We start from the raw sequence: 18792 nt of genomic DNA on the forward strand, positions 1-18792 counted from the left end.
CCATAGTTAACATGTTTATTAAGTTTCAAGTTGATTGGACTTCAACTTCATCAAAAACTACCTTGTCCAAAAACTTTAACCAAAAACTTTAACTGAAGAGGGACGCACAGATAAACAGACCGACTAATGGGCGAATGGACACACATACCGAAAAAACATAATGCCCCTAAGTGGGGCATAAAATTCAAATACAACAACTAACATTCAATTTTCATCTGAATAAAAACTTACCCAATATCCAAGTAAGAAAGGTTCAAACATCTGACTAAAGAATGTTGTATATTTATTTGTTGACTTTTTAACTTGTAATAAACCATCTTCTACCACCACTCCACAGTTATGTGTTAATGTCAACATGGCATTCTCAAAATCCTACAAATTAATCATAAAGAAGTTTTATGTTTAGTACCCTTAGAGCAATTTGGATTGTGTTTCATAGTTACCATAAACAGCACCACATAGATACCAATAAAGATATCAAAATCTTTCTCTCTCTGTATATATGTGAGCCAGAGAAAGGTTTGGGATCACAATAACATGCTTAACGCTGCCACATTCTGTACTTTTTGTGCCTGTAATTCAGTGATTTTGTTAGTTGATGATCAGGGATGATTCCAGGTGTTTTCAAATGGGACCCTTGAACATCAAATTGGGAATTTTTATTCCAATTGGGATTTTTTTTTATGCATAGAATCTAAGACGAAATAATGTTATTTTCCTGTAAAAACAGTAAATGTATATACACTGTTTAAGTTTCACCTGTACACTGATTTAAAAAGATGTAACATTTTGAATAATTTTGATCCGCTACTGATTAGGATCAGGAACATATATATGTTAGATATACTGTTCCCAGTTATGATATTTATGATTCTCAGAGATCATATGATTACCAGATTGCTTGACAGTTATTGGATTGAGACCAGGAAAGTTGTAAAAAAGGGACGAAAGATACCAGAGGGACAGTCAATTATTACATTAATACATGAATAGCATTGCACATGATGCACTATCATCTTACCTATGGCAACCTAGGCCTATTTAGTATTACAAAAACATATATATCAGCTAACATATATACCACTGTCAAAAAAAACATCTATCGTGAATTTTTTCAACAGGTCATCTTTATAAATTTACCTTGATTCTAATGGATTTCAAATTGAACTGGCCAATTGTCGAATTCAGAAAAGCAATTACCAAAGTTTATATAATTCCATTGATACGATATTTAAAGCCATTGAACCAGTGAACTTTATTTTGGATAATTTTCATAACTTTTGAAACAGTTCCAATGGTGCCATCGTATTTCATGAATGGTCTATCATCAACATTTTTTTCACAAACTCTTAAACTTTTGTCTTTTGAGGACATATGAACATAGAGCAAAAATATAAAATAATTTTAACAATAAGCATCTTTTACTAGATCAATTACTCCCATAACATTTTAATCAATTGAATCCGATTGCTAAAATTGTTTTACCATGTTTACCACATGTTGACATAATTAAATCGTTGTTAATAAAATGCGATTGTCGTCAGCATTCTTATCAGGATTTTAAAAAGTTTTGACGACAAACTTTGAAAAATTATAGTTGCCTAAATAGGTGTCGGAAACTTTTCTGGAAATATTGATTTTTATTTTATTTTCCTGAATTGGGAATTTATATTCAAACATTTTTTTGGGGCCGCTGGCTGATTTAAGGGCCACTCATAGGCCCTTAACTATATAGTGGAATCATCCCTGCTGATTTACATATTTGTTTTTCTTTTATTTTTTATACATTTATCAGGCCTTTAGTTTTCTGGTTTGAAATGTTTTACATTTCTGATTTCATGGCCTATTATAGCTGACTATGTGGTATGGGCTTTGCTCATCGTTGAAGAAAGGTTGTACAGTGACCTATAGCTGTTAATTTCTGTGTCATTTCATCTTTTGTGGAGAATTGTCTCATTGGCAATCATACAATATCTTCTTTTTTTATATACAATTAAGCATTGTTGCAATCCTATATAAATTATTCAAGTTAGCAGACAGACAGAATAACTAACAAATTGATGGACATCTAAAAAACTAAATAACCCTTCACCTCTTTGTATTGTTGGTACAATATCTATGTGTTGTAAAAATTGAGATATACACTTTCTTAATTTCTACAACACACAGATATTGTGCATTTTCAATTAACTTACTTGTTTTGTAGAGTCTGGCATAAAGATAAAATCTCTGTTAAGAAGATGTTCTAAAAACTCATATTTACTGTAAAGTTCATCTGAAATGTAAATAAATGATGGAAAGATGCTATTTTAAAGTAATCTGCTCAAACAGCTTTTTTTGAAGGAGGATTATTATCAAATACAAATATTTCAATACAAGTTTCAAATATATATAGCAGCATAACAAATGCATAAAAAATCAAGCTAAATAAGAATTCTACATTATATTTAGACTTTGGATAAATAAATCAAAATTTCAATTTTGTTCATTTGACTTGACTTTACTGTAAATCACAAATGGAACATAAAGACACATAGAAATTACCATATTTTGTACCTAAATTAATATTTAAATCTCTTTTTTTATTCGGATGGAAGTCAACAATATTTTTTAAAAGAACCAAAAATTATTTCTATATTTAAAAAGAGACCCATACTTACTCATAGACATTGTTTCTTCTGTACATGAATTAATAGATAACGTAACCATGGAAACGCGTACAAATATATGCATTAATTGATTTTTATAAAGTGTTATTATTAAATGTTGAGCGGCAGCTTGCATCAGTTCATCTTGGCTGCCTCTGGTTGGATGCTGAATCTCTAGGAGATGGACTACGTCTTCGCTATCTACTTCGGCAATGTTTTTATGTAAAGCTAAGGTACTTCTAAGGACTGCATCAGCTGACTCATTACCTGGAAATAAAGATACAGTAAGATCCATGTTTATACACCGTCATAATTCCTGAATCAATACCTTGAATAACTTATAAGATCTGTGTGTATACACCCACCATATTCCTGACCCAATACCTGGAATAACTTATAAGTGAGATCTATGTCGTATGATACAGAAAGATACATGTTGATAGGCCATTCCTGGCTCTATACCTGGAATAACTTATAAGTAAGATCTATGATACAGAAAAATTCATGTTTATAGGCCATTCCTGGCTCTATGCCTGGAATAACTTATAAGTAAGATCTATGATACACAAAGATCCATGTTTATAGGCCATTCCTGGCTCTATACCTGGAATAACTTATTAGTAAGATCTATGATACAGAAAGATTCATGTTTATAGGCCATTCCTCGCTCTATACCTGGAATAACTTATTAGTAAGATCTATGATACAGAAAGATCCATGTTTATAGGCCATTCCTGGCTCTATACCTGGAATAACTTATCAGTAAGATCTATGATACAGAAAGATCTATGTTTATAGGCCATTCCTGGCTCTATACCTGGAATAACTTATAAGTAAGATCTATGATACAGAAAGATACATGTTGATAGGCCATTCCTGGCTCTATACCTGGAATAACTTATAAGTAAGATCTATGATACAGAAAGATCCATGTTTATAGGCCATTCCTGGCTCTATACCTGGAATAACTTATCAGTAAGATCTATGATACAGAAAGATCTATGTTTATAGGCCATTCCTGGCTCTATACCTGGAATAACTTATAAGTAAGATCTATGATACAGAAAGATACATGTTGATAGGCCATTCCTGGCTCTATACCTGGAATAACTTATCAGTAAGATCTATGATACAGAAAGATCTATGTTTATAGGCCATTCCTGGCTCTATACCTGGAATAACTTATAAGTAAGATCTATGATACAGAAAGATACATGTTTATAGGCCATTCCTGGCTCTATACCTGGAATAACTTATTAGTAAGATCTATGATACAGAACAATCCATGCTTATAGGCCATTCCTGGCTCTATACCTGGAATAACTTATTAGTAAGATCTATGATACAGAAAGATTCATGTTTATAGGCCATTCCTGGCTCTATACCTGGAATAACTTATTAGTAAGATCTATGATACAGAAAGATTCATGTTTATAGGCCATTCCTGGCTCTATACCTGGAATAACTTATAAGTAAGATCTATGATACAGAAAGATTCATGTTTATAGGCCATTCCTGGCTCTATACCTGGAATAACTTATAAGTAAGATCTATGATACAGAAAGATCCCATGTTTATAGGCCATTCCTGGCTCTATACCTGGAATAACTTATTAGTAAGATCTATGATACAGAAAGATCTATGTTTATAGGCCATTTCTGGCTCTATACCTGGAATAACTTATAAGTAAGATCTATGATACAGAAAGATCCATGTTTATAGGCAGGGTTTCCGCTGGCGGTCGCCATTTTTCGCAATTTGCGAAAAAATAATAATTGTGGGGATAAAAAATCGTCATTTGCGAAGGAATTTGGCGAAAGAAATATATATATAACGATTTATTTTTCTTCTGTTTATTTACTTTTTTCGAGTTTCTCGGACTTTACCGGATCAGACAATACTCAGAATTTACCTTGACCTCATTAAGATTTGGACAGAAAATCAATAATCAGCTGATTGCATTTCATAGCTATTGACAAAAAAAGACTAATTAATAAAGGTGTTGATTAAATTGTTTGACAAAATGATATGGTTAAATGGCTTCCACTAAATGTCACATACAGAATTTATTTACCACTTTGTGACGCACGTGTTTGAAGCAAACTTTTGACGTCTCCTCTCCTTTTAAAGATAGTTTAGAAAGAAAGATGTTTGTTGTGACGAAAATTGTTCAAAAGCAAGAAAAATCTCCGATTTAAAACTTTAATTATCCATTTACTTAATATAGGTAATTGATTAGGGAGACTACTTTAAAGTCGTTTGAGTGACACACGTCACGGTTTCAAGCGAAGTTTTACGTCTCAACTTTTTCATTTAAGATGGTCAAGAAAAGAAAACTGTCGTTATGAAGAAATATATTCAAAAGGTTGGGAACAACCCCTCGAACATGTCGAATGAGAGTAACCCTTCAATGTAATGACTATACATGAAATGAGGGATCAATTTCGTGTGATAAAGGCTTTTGTTTGTTGTAAAAACCACTTCTTAGTACAAAAAGGCGAACTTCATCTTATTTAAGGGAAGCAAAGGGGGGGGGGGTTGGGGGTAGAAAAAAACCCTTTTAAACGAAAAATATATTTATGTTACTTGGCGAAAAAAATAATAAAGTGGCGAAAAATATAATGTTTTGGCGAAAGAGGTGGCGAAACAAATAATTGACCCAGGGGAAACCCTGTTTATAGGCCATTTCTGGCTCTATACCTGGAATAACTTATTAGTAAGATTTAAGTGTATACACCCATTGTATTCCTTTCTGTCCAATTGTACCGAAAATAACAAGTCAGATGATTTTCGTATCATTTTGATATTGCAAAACAAAATTTCTAAGTAAACACTGATGTGGTTGTTGTATTGAGTCAATTGACACATCAGTCTGTTTAAAACCAGCCCCCACTATCCACTTGTATTTGTAGTCTGGTTTCAATCAGACTGTTGATGCATAGTTTAGAACTAGTCTTGTATATGTGTTATTGTTCACAATCAACAACAGATAAATCTATAAAATAGTACTATACTTCTTAATCATCCAATATATTGTAAGGACAGTATTGAGTGTCAATTGTACAATAATTTGAAACTAGAAGATCTAAAGAGTCTAAATGGTTCAAGAGAGATAACCTTTGAAGAGGTATAAACATACAACAGATATATGGAGAGGAGATGCAAAAGCATAACATGTAACAGTTCCTCTGTGTACATTGTTTATAAATGTATGTGTGCATTTTAAGCATGAATGGTGTAGCGGACTTTTTGGTAGGATATTCAGGACTTAAATTTGATTAAGGGCTTTCCAGAATACACCTTATCGCTAATCCCAGCTGCCCCGGCCGCTAGAACTTTTGACGCATACAACAATCACTTTTTCATTACGGCTTCAGATATTTTGTTTTATGACGTCAAAATTTTACGGGAACCTGTGCGATATCCAGTAATGGCGGACAAATAGCGATAAGGTGTATTAATTGTATGGGGTAGGGGAGGGGGAAGCAGGCACTTTATTAAAATTTGATGAGTGGTAGTTATTTAAGAAAGATTGCTTGAATCTTTAAATGAAATATACAATTTAAAATGTATGCATGGTGGGGTCAAATAAAAAGTGCCTTCCTCCCCCCTACAATTATTTTTGGAACAGCCCTAACAGCATAAAAGAAGGGATAATCTTTAATTATTGGCAATAAGCAGCTCACCAGTATTCTGACCTGAAGTAGATTTTTTTGTTTTATAACACTAACAAATTAGTTTTTAAATAAAATGTAAATGCTTAGTAAATTCATGGTGTTAACAAGATGATTTTAGACAATGTGTTTTCCTCATTTATGTTTTCTTGAATTGTTTTCAAAGGCAACTTTTTCATCAAAGATCAATTTTTTACAACATATATTGCTCTGGTGGCAGGACATACTTATAGATTTCTGACAAATGTGAAACAAGCAAGAACTACATCAGCATGAATATTTCAACATTTAACTGTAATTTGAATCCCCAATGATGCCATGATTTATGACCTTGTAACCATTCTAATAAAGCATCATTGAAGGCCATACAGTGACCTGTAACTTTTCATTACTTTGTTGTTTATTTTCAATCACACCATTTCACCTTTTTTAATATAATTATAGAAAAAGTATGTTGTTGTAGTATTTTTAAATACCTCACTATTTAGCAACTTACTGAACTGTTTTCAAAACTTTAAACAGTTCAAAGGACTAAAGATTAACTGTTCGAAGTTACTAAAGATTGTCTTTCCCAGAAATACATTTCTTTAGCTGCATTCAGCAAAAGCTTTAGAATTGTGGTTTCAAAATGCTTTTCAACTTCCTACTTGATTTTGCCATTTAAATATCACGATTCCATCATCACTGATGAGTCTTTTGTAGAGTTGATGCACAGTTGATGTGAAAAATTATAAGCCTGCTATTTTTTTCTGATTTTTTTTTGTGTATGACTAAATGAGGAGTTAGACACTCACCTGGCCAGTCAATATAAGCTCCCAGGTTAGTGGCCTGTCTTTTTATCCATTCCACTTCCTTCTCAAGCTGTTTGATTTTAATACCATCTTTATTCTGTACAAGGACGGCAGCCATTAATGACCAAGGGGATATAACCATATGTTCCTGATGGAGTAACAGTACTTTATATCCTAAATTTTGTATTAATTTATTTTCGTCATCTGAAAGGCTAGCAATATACCTGAAAAAATAAAGGCAATAGACATTTGGTGAAAATTTAAGATGAATACACCTAATCACTATTTGTTCCTTTAAAATTTTAACAACACAAATTGTGTGAAATAGTTAGTACCACAATATTTAGTAAAATCCACTTTGCCTGTAGGTCAAAATCAAGCAGTTTGAAACTATGGAAACATAAGTGTTCAATCAGGACCAAGCTATTGGCCACTTTATTCTTACACTTCTCAGATTGTTTTTTAGTTCATGCATTCACTAATTAATTCAAAAGTTCACAGAAAATTTAATAGATATCTCAATTTAAACATTTTTTGTTCTATAAAATTTATTTACACACTACTGACTCCTGTGAATAATTTTACCTGGGTGCTAAACTATGAACACTTCTATCCACTTTTCCATCTGTATACTTTCTAATTGACAGAGGCTCACCAAAATGAACATGTACATTTCCAAAATCTTCAGAAAGTAAATTTCTAGCTTTGAATAAACCCTACAAATATTGAAAACATGGAACTAGCTAGTGAAACTTCAGTTTGTAAGATAGTGCAAGAGTGCATATTATTGGTTGTTTGCCAGTCTTGTTTGTTTGAAGGAAAAGACATATTTAAATTACACTTTTAAATGTTTTACTCATTTTTATTAAATCTATTTACAAATTGTTAAAAATCAGTTTAATTAAAAGCTTGACATACTGTGGGTTCATTTTTGTTGATTTTGTGGAAAAAGGTAATTCAAATTTTCAGCACTTTATATAGGCTTAAAATTGAGAATGGAAATGGGAAATGTGCCAAAGAGACAACAACCCGACCATAGAAAAAAACAACAGCAGAAGGTCACCAACAGGTCTTCAATGTAGCGAGAAATTCCCACACCCGGAGGCATCCTTCAGCTGGCCCCTAAACAAATATATACTAGTTCAGTGATAATGAACGCCATACTAATTTACAAATTGTACACAAGAAACTAAAATTAAAATAATACAAGACTAACAAAGGCCAGAGGCTCCTGACAGGCGCAAAAATGCGGCGGGGTTAAACATGTTTGAGAGATCTCAACCCTCCCCCTATACCTCTAGCCAATGTAGAAAAGTAAACGCATAACAATACGCACATTAAAACTCAGTTCAAGAGAAGTCCGAGTCTGATGTCATAAGATGTAACCAAAGAAAATAAACCAAATGACCATAATTCATAAATAACAACAGACTACTAGCAGTTAACTGACATGCCAGCTCCAGACTTCAATTAAACTGACTGAAAGATTATGATTTCATCATATGAACATCAGGCACAATCCTTCCCGTTAGGGGTTTAGTATCATACCATCATAACATGTATGTTGTATGTTGACTTTAACAAAAGCACAAAATCTAATACCATAGTTTTAAAAAGTAGATTTAGCTTTCATATTGAATATTTCTTAAAACAAGAGGCTCTCAAGAGCCTGAATCGCTCACCTGAATTTTTTTGGTTTAATCTCTCATCAATGATTATTTTGGCTTTTCGATTTATTTAAATGTTCTTTGAATCGTCCTATTTTCTTCAAAAGCAAAAAAAAATCATTTTCTCCTATGTTCTATTTTAGCCATAGGAGCTATGTTTCTTGACATACAAGGAAATGAAATATAAAATTTATACTAGATACTCTGAAACTCTGAAACTCATTTAGCCTAAGTTTGGCTGAAATTGATACAGCAGTTTCATAAGAGAAGATTTTTAAAGTAAGTCAACATGGTGAACAAATTGTGAAAAAAGTCTTTAAAGGGCAATAACTCCTAAAGAGGTCAATTGACAATTTTGGTCAAATTGACTTATTTGTAGATCTTACTTTGCTGATCATATTTGCTGTTTACAGTTTATCTTTATCTATAATAATATTCAAGATAATGACCAAAAAAAAAATTACCAATTAAGTGGCAGCAACCCAACAATTGGATGTTTGATTCATCTGAAAATTTCAGGGCTGATAGATATTGACCTAATGAACATTTTTACTCCATGTCAGATTTGCTCTTAATGCTTTCGTTTTTGAGATATAAGCCAAAAACTGCATTTGACCCCTATGTTCTATTTTAAGTAACGGCGGCCATGTTTTTTGACGGATCAAAAATCAAAGCACACACTTTGTGCAGGATAATCTAAGGAACAACCATGCTAAGTTTTAACAAATCCATTCAGTAGTTTCAGAGGAGAAGATTTTTTAAAGTTAGCAAATATGATGAACAAATTGTGAAAAATTGTCATTAAAGGACAATAACCCCTTAAGGGGTCAATTGACAATTTTGGTCATATTAACTTATTTGTAGATCTTACTTTGCTGATCTTTTTTGCTGTTTACAGTTTATCTTTATCTATAATAATATTCAAGATAATGACCAAAAACTGCAAAATTTCCTTAAAATTACCAATTAAGTGGCAGCAACCCAACAATGGTTTGTTTGATTCATCTGAAAATTTCAGGGCTGATAGATCTTGACCTAATGAACATTTTTACCCCACGTCAGATTTGCTCTAAATGCTTTCGTTTTTGAGATATAAGCCAAAAACTGCATTTGACCCCTATGTTCTATTTTAAGTAACGGCGGCCATGTTTTTTGACGGATCAAAAATCGAAGCGCATATTTTGTGCAGGATATACTAAGAAACAATCATGTTAAGTTTCATTCAAATCCATTCAGTAGTTTCAGAGGAGAAGATGTTTGAAAAATTGTTAACGACGACGACGACGACGACGACGACGACGACGACGGACGCCAAGTGATGAGAAAAGCTCACATGGCCTTTTAGGCCAGGTGAGCTAAAAAAATCTAAGATATTTTGAGTGGGCAAGAGTACACTGCCCCCCACAGTTATTTGTATTTATTGTGAATTGACTTGTACAATTATTTAGGAGATAACTGTATTGTATTTTAAGCTCTGACAGCATCAATTAGGATTTGATGGTCGCATATAAAGTTTACTGGCGACACGTTAGCGGAGACAGTAAACAGGTATTTGCGACCATCAAATCCCCAATTGATGCCGTCGAAGCTTAAAACACAATATTGTTATCTCCATTCTAATGAAACTGACAGAAAACAATGTTAAAACATGTAATTAAAATCTGTCATATGCCGTCTGCGCATGCACGTACGTCCCATAGCATCAATTGTGAATTGATGCCATGTAAAAAAGTGACGTTATCCAATCAAAATGAACGTTACAAATGTTGTTGCATTAGAATTCGTAATTGTAACACAACTGTAATTGTAATTATTTTGAATATATCTTTCTACTTCATTTGTACAGTTATTTCACATACAAATTTTCACCTGTCTTGAACAGTTTTTTTTGTGTATATCTCGTTACCCGAAATTGAATTCAAGTTTACATCACTTGACTTTTTTACAATTCTTTTGTTTACAATTTTGTATTTTTCTTGTGACTTGGCTTGTACAGTAAGTTTATAAATATCTTGTACTTACAGAAGTAGACTCTTTCGGCTTAGGTACACCTAATATTTCGTAAGAATACAATGTTTCTTCTAAAATCTTGTCATAACTTATACTAATAGGTATAACCATGATATCTGGAATGTGGGCTTTAAAATAAGGTTCTAATGATGCAGATAACATTCCTGAAATAAAAGTTTACAAAATTTGTAAATTCTCTATCTAATGATGACATTGTTGAGATACTTTTTTGCATTCTCTTATACCTCAGAATTACTTTTGCACTTTTTCTCTTCTTAAATTGATTAAAAATATATATATTTGTGGTAGGATAGATACATTTATGACAATTCAATATAGTTTGTTATGTATATAGTGCAACAAACCACTGACAAAGTATTCAAAATTAATATATATATATATAATTTAATTTTGGATGTAACGCGTCTTCTGATTGGCTGACGTTATTTTGTTATGAGCCCATAGACAAAATTTAGTCATGTGACCGTGACGTCATCAACGTTTTATCATGGTTTTCTACGGTTTAAAATGGAATTTAGAATTAAATTTTAAGAAACGACTGTAATATTTTTTCTGTCTATTTAAATAACATAAAAAATGTGGTGCACACTGTTAAATAACCCGCTACGTGCGTTATTCAGTGTGCACAAAATTTTTTATGTTATTTCTTCATAGACAGAAAAAATATTACAGTCATTCCTTAAATATATATACATATATACATGATTGATTGTCCAATGAATAAAATATACCTTAAAGATTAGTATATCTTTTATTCTCAAAGATTTAATGGTTCTCTCTTTGATTTACAATTTTCTTCATCAGTCAACCAACTACCAAAAATTTGAACATAGAAACTGAAAGAAGATCAAATTTTGATTACCGGTACCAAAATGTGATTCTTATCTGTTGGGTTAATGCCAACTTGATATTCACTGCACATCTTCTTTGCTCATACTCACAAAGAATTCAAATAGTTGCTCTTAAAACAAGAATGTGTCCTCAGTACACGAATGCCCCACTCGCACTTTCATTTTCTATGTTCAGTGGACCATGACATTGGGATAAAAACTCTAATTTGGCATTAAAATTAGAAAGATCATATCATAGGGAACATGTGTACTAAGTTTGAAGTTGATTGGACTTCAACTTCATCAAAAACTACCTTGACCAAAAACTTTAACCTGAAGCGGGACAGACAGACGGACGAACGGACGCACAGACCAGAAAACATAATGCCCCTCTACTATCGTAGGTGAAGCATAAAAATAGGTGGAAGATACTAAAGAAAAATTTAATCTAAAAAACAAACTGACACATTGGCAAAAAAGTGACATATAGCCTACCAAATTTTGGAGCATATGACTTTGACGTTCTGCTTCTGGTTCCCTCAACATAAAACTCTATAGGATGATCTCCGTTAACCAGCTGAGACTGGACATATTCAGTAAATACTGCCCAGTATAACATGTCATCTCCAAAACTTCTTCGAATATAAAATGCACCACTGTTTCTCAACAACCATCCAAAAAACTTCATACCCATAAAATCTGAAAATAAATATATGCTATTTTGTATAATTTAAACTTGTATATTTTTGTTATAGTGAAAATTCGAGAACAACTTTTTCTTGGACATTGAAAAAGACCATTCATTTATATATTCCATGATGTAAAATATAATTTAAGTTTATAACAGAAATATTTTTGCTATCAAAGCATGTGATAATATTTTTTCATGAAAACATACTTGCATTTTTAGGTTTTTTTATACATGTAAGTAAAAAAGTGAGGTATATTTTATCAATTTACATAAAGCTGTTTTATATATTTCCCCAATTTAAATTGTGTTAGGGCTATTCCAGAAAAAAATGTATGGAGGGGTTGGAAGGCAGTTTTTGTCAGCACCCGCCACCCAGACAATTGCAATTGAGAATAATAGTGCATTATAGTGTGAAAAGTTGCTCTGATACCCATCACCCATGTATTATTAATATAATGTGCCTTCCAACCACCCCCCCCCCCCCCCCCCCCTACATTTTATTCTGGAATAGCCCTTATACTTTTTTCATGTGACAATTTCCCTACACAAATATACAAACCCATAGCAGCAGCAATAACAGGCAGTGGAAGATCGTAGGAATAGAACACATATGACATCAAAAGAAAGTCAAAATAACTTCTATGACTAGGCATCAATAACACTGGGTATTCTACTAACATTTCTCTGACCTGAAAGTAAAGAAAAGTACCGGTAGGTCAAAGTCAAATTAAATGTACTTCTATGACTTAACATCTCTCTGACCTGATAATAAAGAAAAGTAGTTCATAGTCAAATAACTTCTATGACTTAACATCTATTTGACCTGATAATAAAGAAAAGTAGGTCATAGTCAAATAACTTCTATGACTTAACATCTCTCTGACCTAATATCTCTCTGACCTAATAATAAATAAAAGTAGTTCATAGCCAAAAAACTTCTGTGAATTAACATCTCTCTGACCTAATAATAAAGAAAAATAGCCTAGGTCATAGTCAAATAACCTCTATGACTTAACATCTCTCTGACCTAATAATAAAGAAAAGTAGGTCATAGTCAAATAACTTCTATGACTGAACATCTATCTGACCTGATAATAAAGAAAAGTAGGTCATAGTCAAATAACTTCTATGACTTAACATCTCTCTGACCTAATAATAAAGAAAACTAGCCTAGGTCATAGTCAAATAACTTATATGGCTTAACATCTATCTGACCTAATAATAAAGAAAAGTAGGTCATAGTCAAATAACTTCTATGACTTAACATCTCTCTGACCTAATAATAAAGAAAACTAGCCTAGGTCATAGTCAAATAACCTCTATGACTTAACATCTCTCTGACCTAATAATAAAGAAAACTAGCCTAGGTCATAGTCAAATAACTTATATGGCTTAACATCTCTCTGACCTAATAATAAAGAAAAGTAGGTCATAGTCAAATAACTTTTGTGACTTAACATCTATCTTACCTAATAATAAAGAAAAGTAGGTCATAGTCAAAATAACTTCTATGGCTTAACATCTATCTGACCTAATAATAAAGAAAAGTAGGTCATATCCAAAAAACTTCTGTGACTTAACATCTATCTGATCTAATAATAAAGAAAAGTAGCCTAGGTCATAGTCAAATAACTTATATGGCTTAACATCTCTCTGACCTAATAATAAAGAAAAGTTGGTCATAGTCAAATAACTTCTATGACTTAACATCTCTCTGACCTAATAATAAAGAAAACTAGCCTAGGTCATAGTCAAATAACTTATATGACTTAACATCTCTCTGACCTAATAATAAAGAAAAGTAGGTCATAGTCAAATAACTTCTGTGACTTAACATCTAGCTGACCTAATAATAAAGAAAAGTAGGTCATAGTCAAAATAACCTCATTGGCTTAACATCTATCTGACTTAATAATAAAGAAAAGTAGGTCATAGTCAAATAACTTCTATGGCTTAACATCTCTCTGACCTAATAATAAAGAAAAGTAGGTCATAGTCAAATAACTTCTATGACTTAACATCTCTCTGACCTAATAATAAAGAAAAGTAGGTCATAGTCAAATAACTTCTATGACTTAACATCTCTCTGACCTAATAATAAAGAAAACTAGCCTAGGTCATAGTCAAATAACTTATATGGCTTAACATCTCTCTGACCTAATAATAAAGAAAAGTAGGTCATAGTCAAATAACTTCTGTGACTTAACATCTAGCTGACCTAATAATAAAGAAAAGTAGGTCATAGTCAAAATAACCTCATTGGCTTAACATCTATCTGACTTAATAATAAAGAAAAGTAGGTCATAGTCAAAAAACTTCTATGGCTTAACATCTCTCTGACCTAATAATAAAGAAAAGTAGGTCATAGTCAAAATAACTTCTATGACTAAGCATCAGTAACACTGGGTATTCTACTGACATCTCTCTGACCTGATAATAAAGAAAAGTAGGTCATCATGTACTAACATCTCTCTGACCTGATAATACAGTAAAGTAGGTCAAAAGCAAAATAATTACTGACCAGGCATCAGTAACACTGGGTATTCTTTCACAGCTCCTTCTCAAAAATAGGAATAAATCATTTTTATTTTACCTACAAATAATTAGACTATTTTGATAGTAACGTCACTTCATTTTTTCTATTTTTTAATAGCCTTTGATTTTTTAAAGATTCCAACATATGGCCCTCAGAAGTTTTCAACTACATTTTGTATTTGTTTCATTTTTAGAATTACATGGCAATAGATGCCTATCCTTCTGAGTTTCAATGTACCTGATATCAACCCATTCTTGTTTATGCTATTCTGATTGTTTTCAAGCATGTTTTTTGGGAATGACAAAATTGGTATATTCTAATGGAATTCGTTTGTAACGACAATTTTCATTGGACATTGACAAATATTTTGAAGGGGTAAAACCCACATTCTACCTGTCTGCTACATGTTGCTAGGCAAACTCAATTTGTGTTTTACAAAGGATTAAAATACAATACAGTTATCACCTTATTTTACTTTCAAATCACATACAACATGTTCAAAGTAATACATTTTGCTACTTATTATGTGATCAAGAAACAAGTTTTTTAACCTTTTGAATTCCTTCTGTATTAACATATACTCTTTTAAACAGTGATTTTAAAACTTTGACCATAAACATTGCAAATCCTCGAATGGCTCCCATGCTTAGATTGTGGGACATTTCCTGCATAACTTCTTCTGCTTGCTTCCATACCTCTTCAATTGGTAATCCACTTTCTGAACAAACCTGGAATAAAAAATTATTGACCCCACCATAACATTAAATTGTAGAAGTTAAGACATCATAGCCAAATATAACAAGAATGTGTCAATAGTACACCGATGCCCCACTTGCATTATAGTTTTCTATGTTCAGTGGACCGTGTAATTGGGGTAAAAACTCTATTTCAACAGAAGAAAGATAATATCATAGGAACATGTGTACTGAATAAGTTTCAAGTTGGTTGGACTTAAATTTCATCAAAAACTACCTTGACCATTAACTTTAACCTGAACAAACGAACAACACAGACTGAAAAACATAAATGCCCCTAAGTATATAAGTGGGGCCAAAAAAAGACGGAACAAACAGATATCAGTTCATAAACTATATAATATCTGGTTTATATGTTGGTTTGGCCTAAGAAATTCAGTTTCATCTTCACATGTTCATTCATGTTAGTGTTATACAGCCTTTTGCCTTGAAATTGCATTTTAATAAACAGTGAAATGCTTGAAAAGGGTAAATTTTGCACTTTAATGGCTACCCAGCATGTGTCCAGTTCTGTTGGACTCCAATCTTATGATCTTAATTTACTTACCAGCTGAATGTTGATGGAACTCTCTAGATAAGCACACTGAAATTCCACCCAAATAAAAACAGATTGCCACGATATACAAAGTACTGAATTTTGCGTACCGTAACAGTAACACAAACACTTCATTCAATTACACTAAAACAGACACATACCTTTTCAACAGCATATTTAACACGTTCACTGTGCATAACATGTTTCTGATCTCATCAGGAGTTCTTGGTTGTTTGTACTTATATTTTGGTTCTTCTCTCGTCCTAAATGACCAAACAACATCGCTTGAATGTCTTCTGTCCTCCAAAATATCTTCATAAATGTCTTTCTGTCTAGCAGACACTAGCCTTGGATATCTGTAAATGAAGACAATTTAACACTCAATAGAAAAAAATGGTCTATCTCAATATACATAATACTATTAGTATATGTCAAGTGATGGACTATCTCGAATTGAGGTATAATCTATTGATTAATGGTTATTCCTGACCTTTTTAAATTGCCATGTTTAATCTGTCCCGTTCTTACCATATTTGTGCATAAGTTTCTTGGAGTCTTTAAAGATACTGCATATAACAACACTATCTTGGATTCCAGGCCATAATAATATAGCCAGGAACAAATAGCAGACCAGTTTGGGAAACAGGCTGCAAAGAAGGCCTCATTACAATGTCAGATGTAAGAAGTGCAATCAAATCTCATCATAGATACCAGGATTAAAATTTTATATTTACACCAGACGCATGTTTCGTCTACAAAAGACTCATCAGTGACGCTACGAATCAAAAATGTTTAATTAAAAGGCCAAATAGAGTTCATAGTTGAAGAGCATTGAGGACCAACAATTCCTAAAAGTTTTGCCAAATACAGCTAAGGTAATCTATTTCTGAGGTAGAAAAGCTTAGTTTTCTCAAAATTCAAAGTTTTGTTAACAGTTAATTTATAAATACAACACATGTATAAACATATCAATGATAACTCAAGTCAACACAAGATGTCTACAATACTGAAATGGCTAAAGAAGAGTGCCAATCTAGTTAAGTACCTATTGTTGGGAGGGTTGTTTAACTTGTCCCACCTAACCTCAATAGGAAGAATATTGTAGAAACCGTTATTTTTAACCGTTAAAAATTCGTGTCGTCTGCATCCGAAGACACATTTGGTGTCCTGACAATAACTTTAGTTTAAGTGAATGGATCTGTATGAAATTTAATAAAAAGGTTCAATACCTCAAAAGGAAGGTTGGGGATTGAATTTGGGGATGATGGTCCCTACCGTTTTGGAATTAGGGGCCCAAAACAAGCATTTTTCTACTTTCATGATATCAACTTGTGTATAAGCATTTCGATTGCTCTGAAATTGTACCATACTGTTTAATACCACAGTAGAAGGTTTGGATTGATTTTGGGGGTTATGGTTCCAAATGTGTAGGAATTTTGGGCCAAAATAAGCTTTTTTTTAAAAATAGTTTTCAGTCAATAACTTGTGTTTAAGTGTATAAATCTCTCTGAAATTATACCACAAGTTTCCATACTACAAAGGATGGTTATGCGTAAGGGGAGGGGGTGTTATGGTTCGAAACATCAAGCAATTAGGGGGGAGAAAAAGGGGAAAAACAAGGGCTTTTCTGGTTAAAGGACAATTTAGAAAAGCAGTGAAGGGGAGGTAATCCAATTAAAATTTAAAGAACACTGTTATAAAAAATGTTTGATTACTTGATAACCTCCCTTACACTGCTTGAAAATTATGTATTAAGAAATGATATTGTCTTGAGATGTGTATTTTTAGAAGGTACTGTTTATTAATATTAAATTTAACCATGACTGTATGTCATTTTATATATTAATATTTTATGATGTATTTAAATGAGTAGTTATTGTTGAAAACTCCATTAGACATGTTAGAAATTTGAATTGAGATTTTTTTTTAATAAGGAAACAGGGGAGGTGAAAAAAAATTGTGGGAAGGGGGGGGGGGGGGGGGGGGTCTTGGTGAATTTTTCTCATTTCAGACTCCAGAAATTAAAAATAATTTTTCTACAATATTTTTTTTTAGGGGATTAATATTCAACAGCATAGTGTATTTCTAAATAGCAAAAAAAAAAAATATTTAAGTTCATTAGACCACATTCATTCTGTGTCAGAAACCTATGATGTGTAAACAGTAAACTACTTAATCACAATCAAAATTCAGAGCTGTATCAAGCTTGAATGTTGTGTTCATACTTGCCCAGGGTTCGACCACTGCGGTCGTTTAAAGCTGCGCCCTGAGAAGCATCTGGTTTGTACATAAATTAGGTTGTTGGTTTTCTCGTTTGAATTGTGTTACGTTTGTCATTTCGGGGCCTTTTATAGCTGACCTATGCGGTATGGGCTTTGCTCATTGTTGAAGGGCTGTATGGTGACCTATAGTCGATAATTTCTGTGTCATATGTTCTCTTGTGGAGAGTTGTCTCATTGGCAATCATACCACATCTTCTTTTTTATAATTATTGAGATGGAAGCCATCTCTGTGGGCCCTCTGTGAATAATGTGTGCTAAAAAAAATGTATCTTTACAATAGGACATGGGGTTCACTCCGGGGGTTGTCAACTGAAACCAAAGTTGTTGACCTAGGAATTTGTACATGTACATT

General features: G+C 32.6%; 1 protein-coding gene across 1 annotated transcript; it reads right to left on the bottom strand.

The window, feature by feature from the left end:
• Window positions 1-231: 231 nt before the first annotated feature.
• LOC139509460 (dihydroxyacetone phosphate acyltransferase-like) lies at window positions 232-18448 on the bottom strand (the record flags this gene model as incomplete). Its single annotated transcript, XM_071296162.1, is given in 12 exon segments — window positions 232-372; window positions 2196-2275; window positions 2661-2915; window positions 7117-7337; window positions 7699-7829; window positions 10803-10954; window positions 12137-12340; window positions 12892-13021; window positions 15420-15596; window positions 16320-16363; window positions 16366-16514; window positions 18384-18448. Coding segments are annotated over 12 exon segments (1749 nt in total), but the record flags the coding sequence as incomplete, so codon positions are not given.
• Window positions 18449-18792: the final 344 nt, after the last annotated feature.

The sequence above is a fragment of the Mytilus edulis genome, unplaced genomic scaffold (assembly GCF_963676685.1).
Source record: "Mytilus edulis unplaced genomic scaffold, xbMytEdul2.2 SCAFFOLD_938, whole genome shotgun sequence".
Taxonomy (NCBI): Eukaryota; Metazoa; Mollusca; class Bivalvia; order Mytilida; family Mytilidae; genus Mytilus; species Mytilus edulis.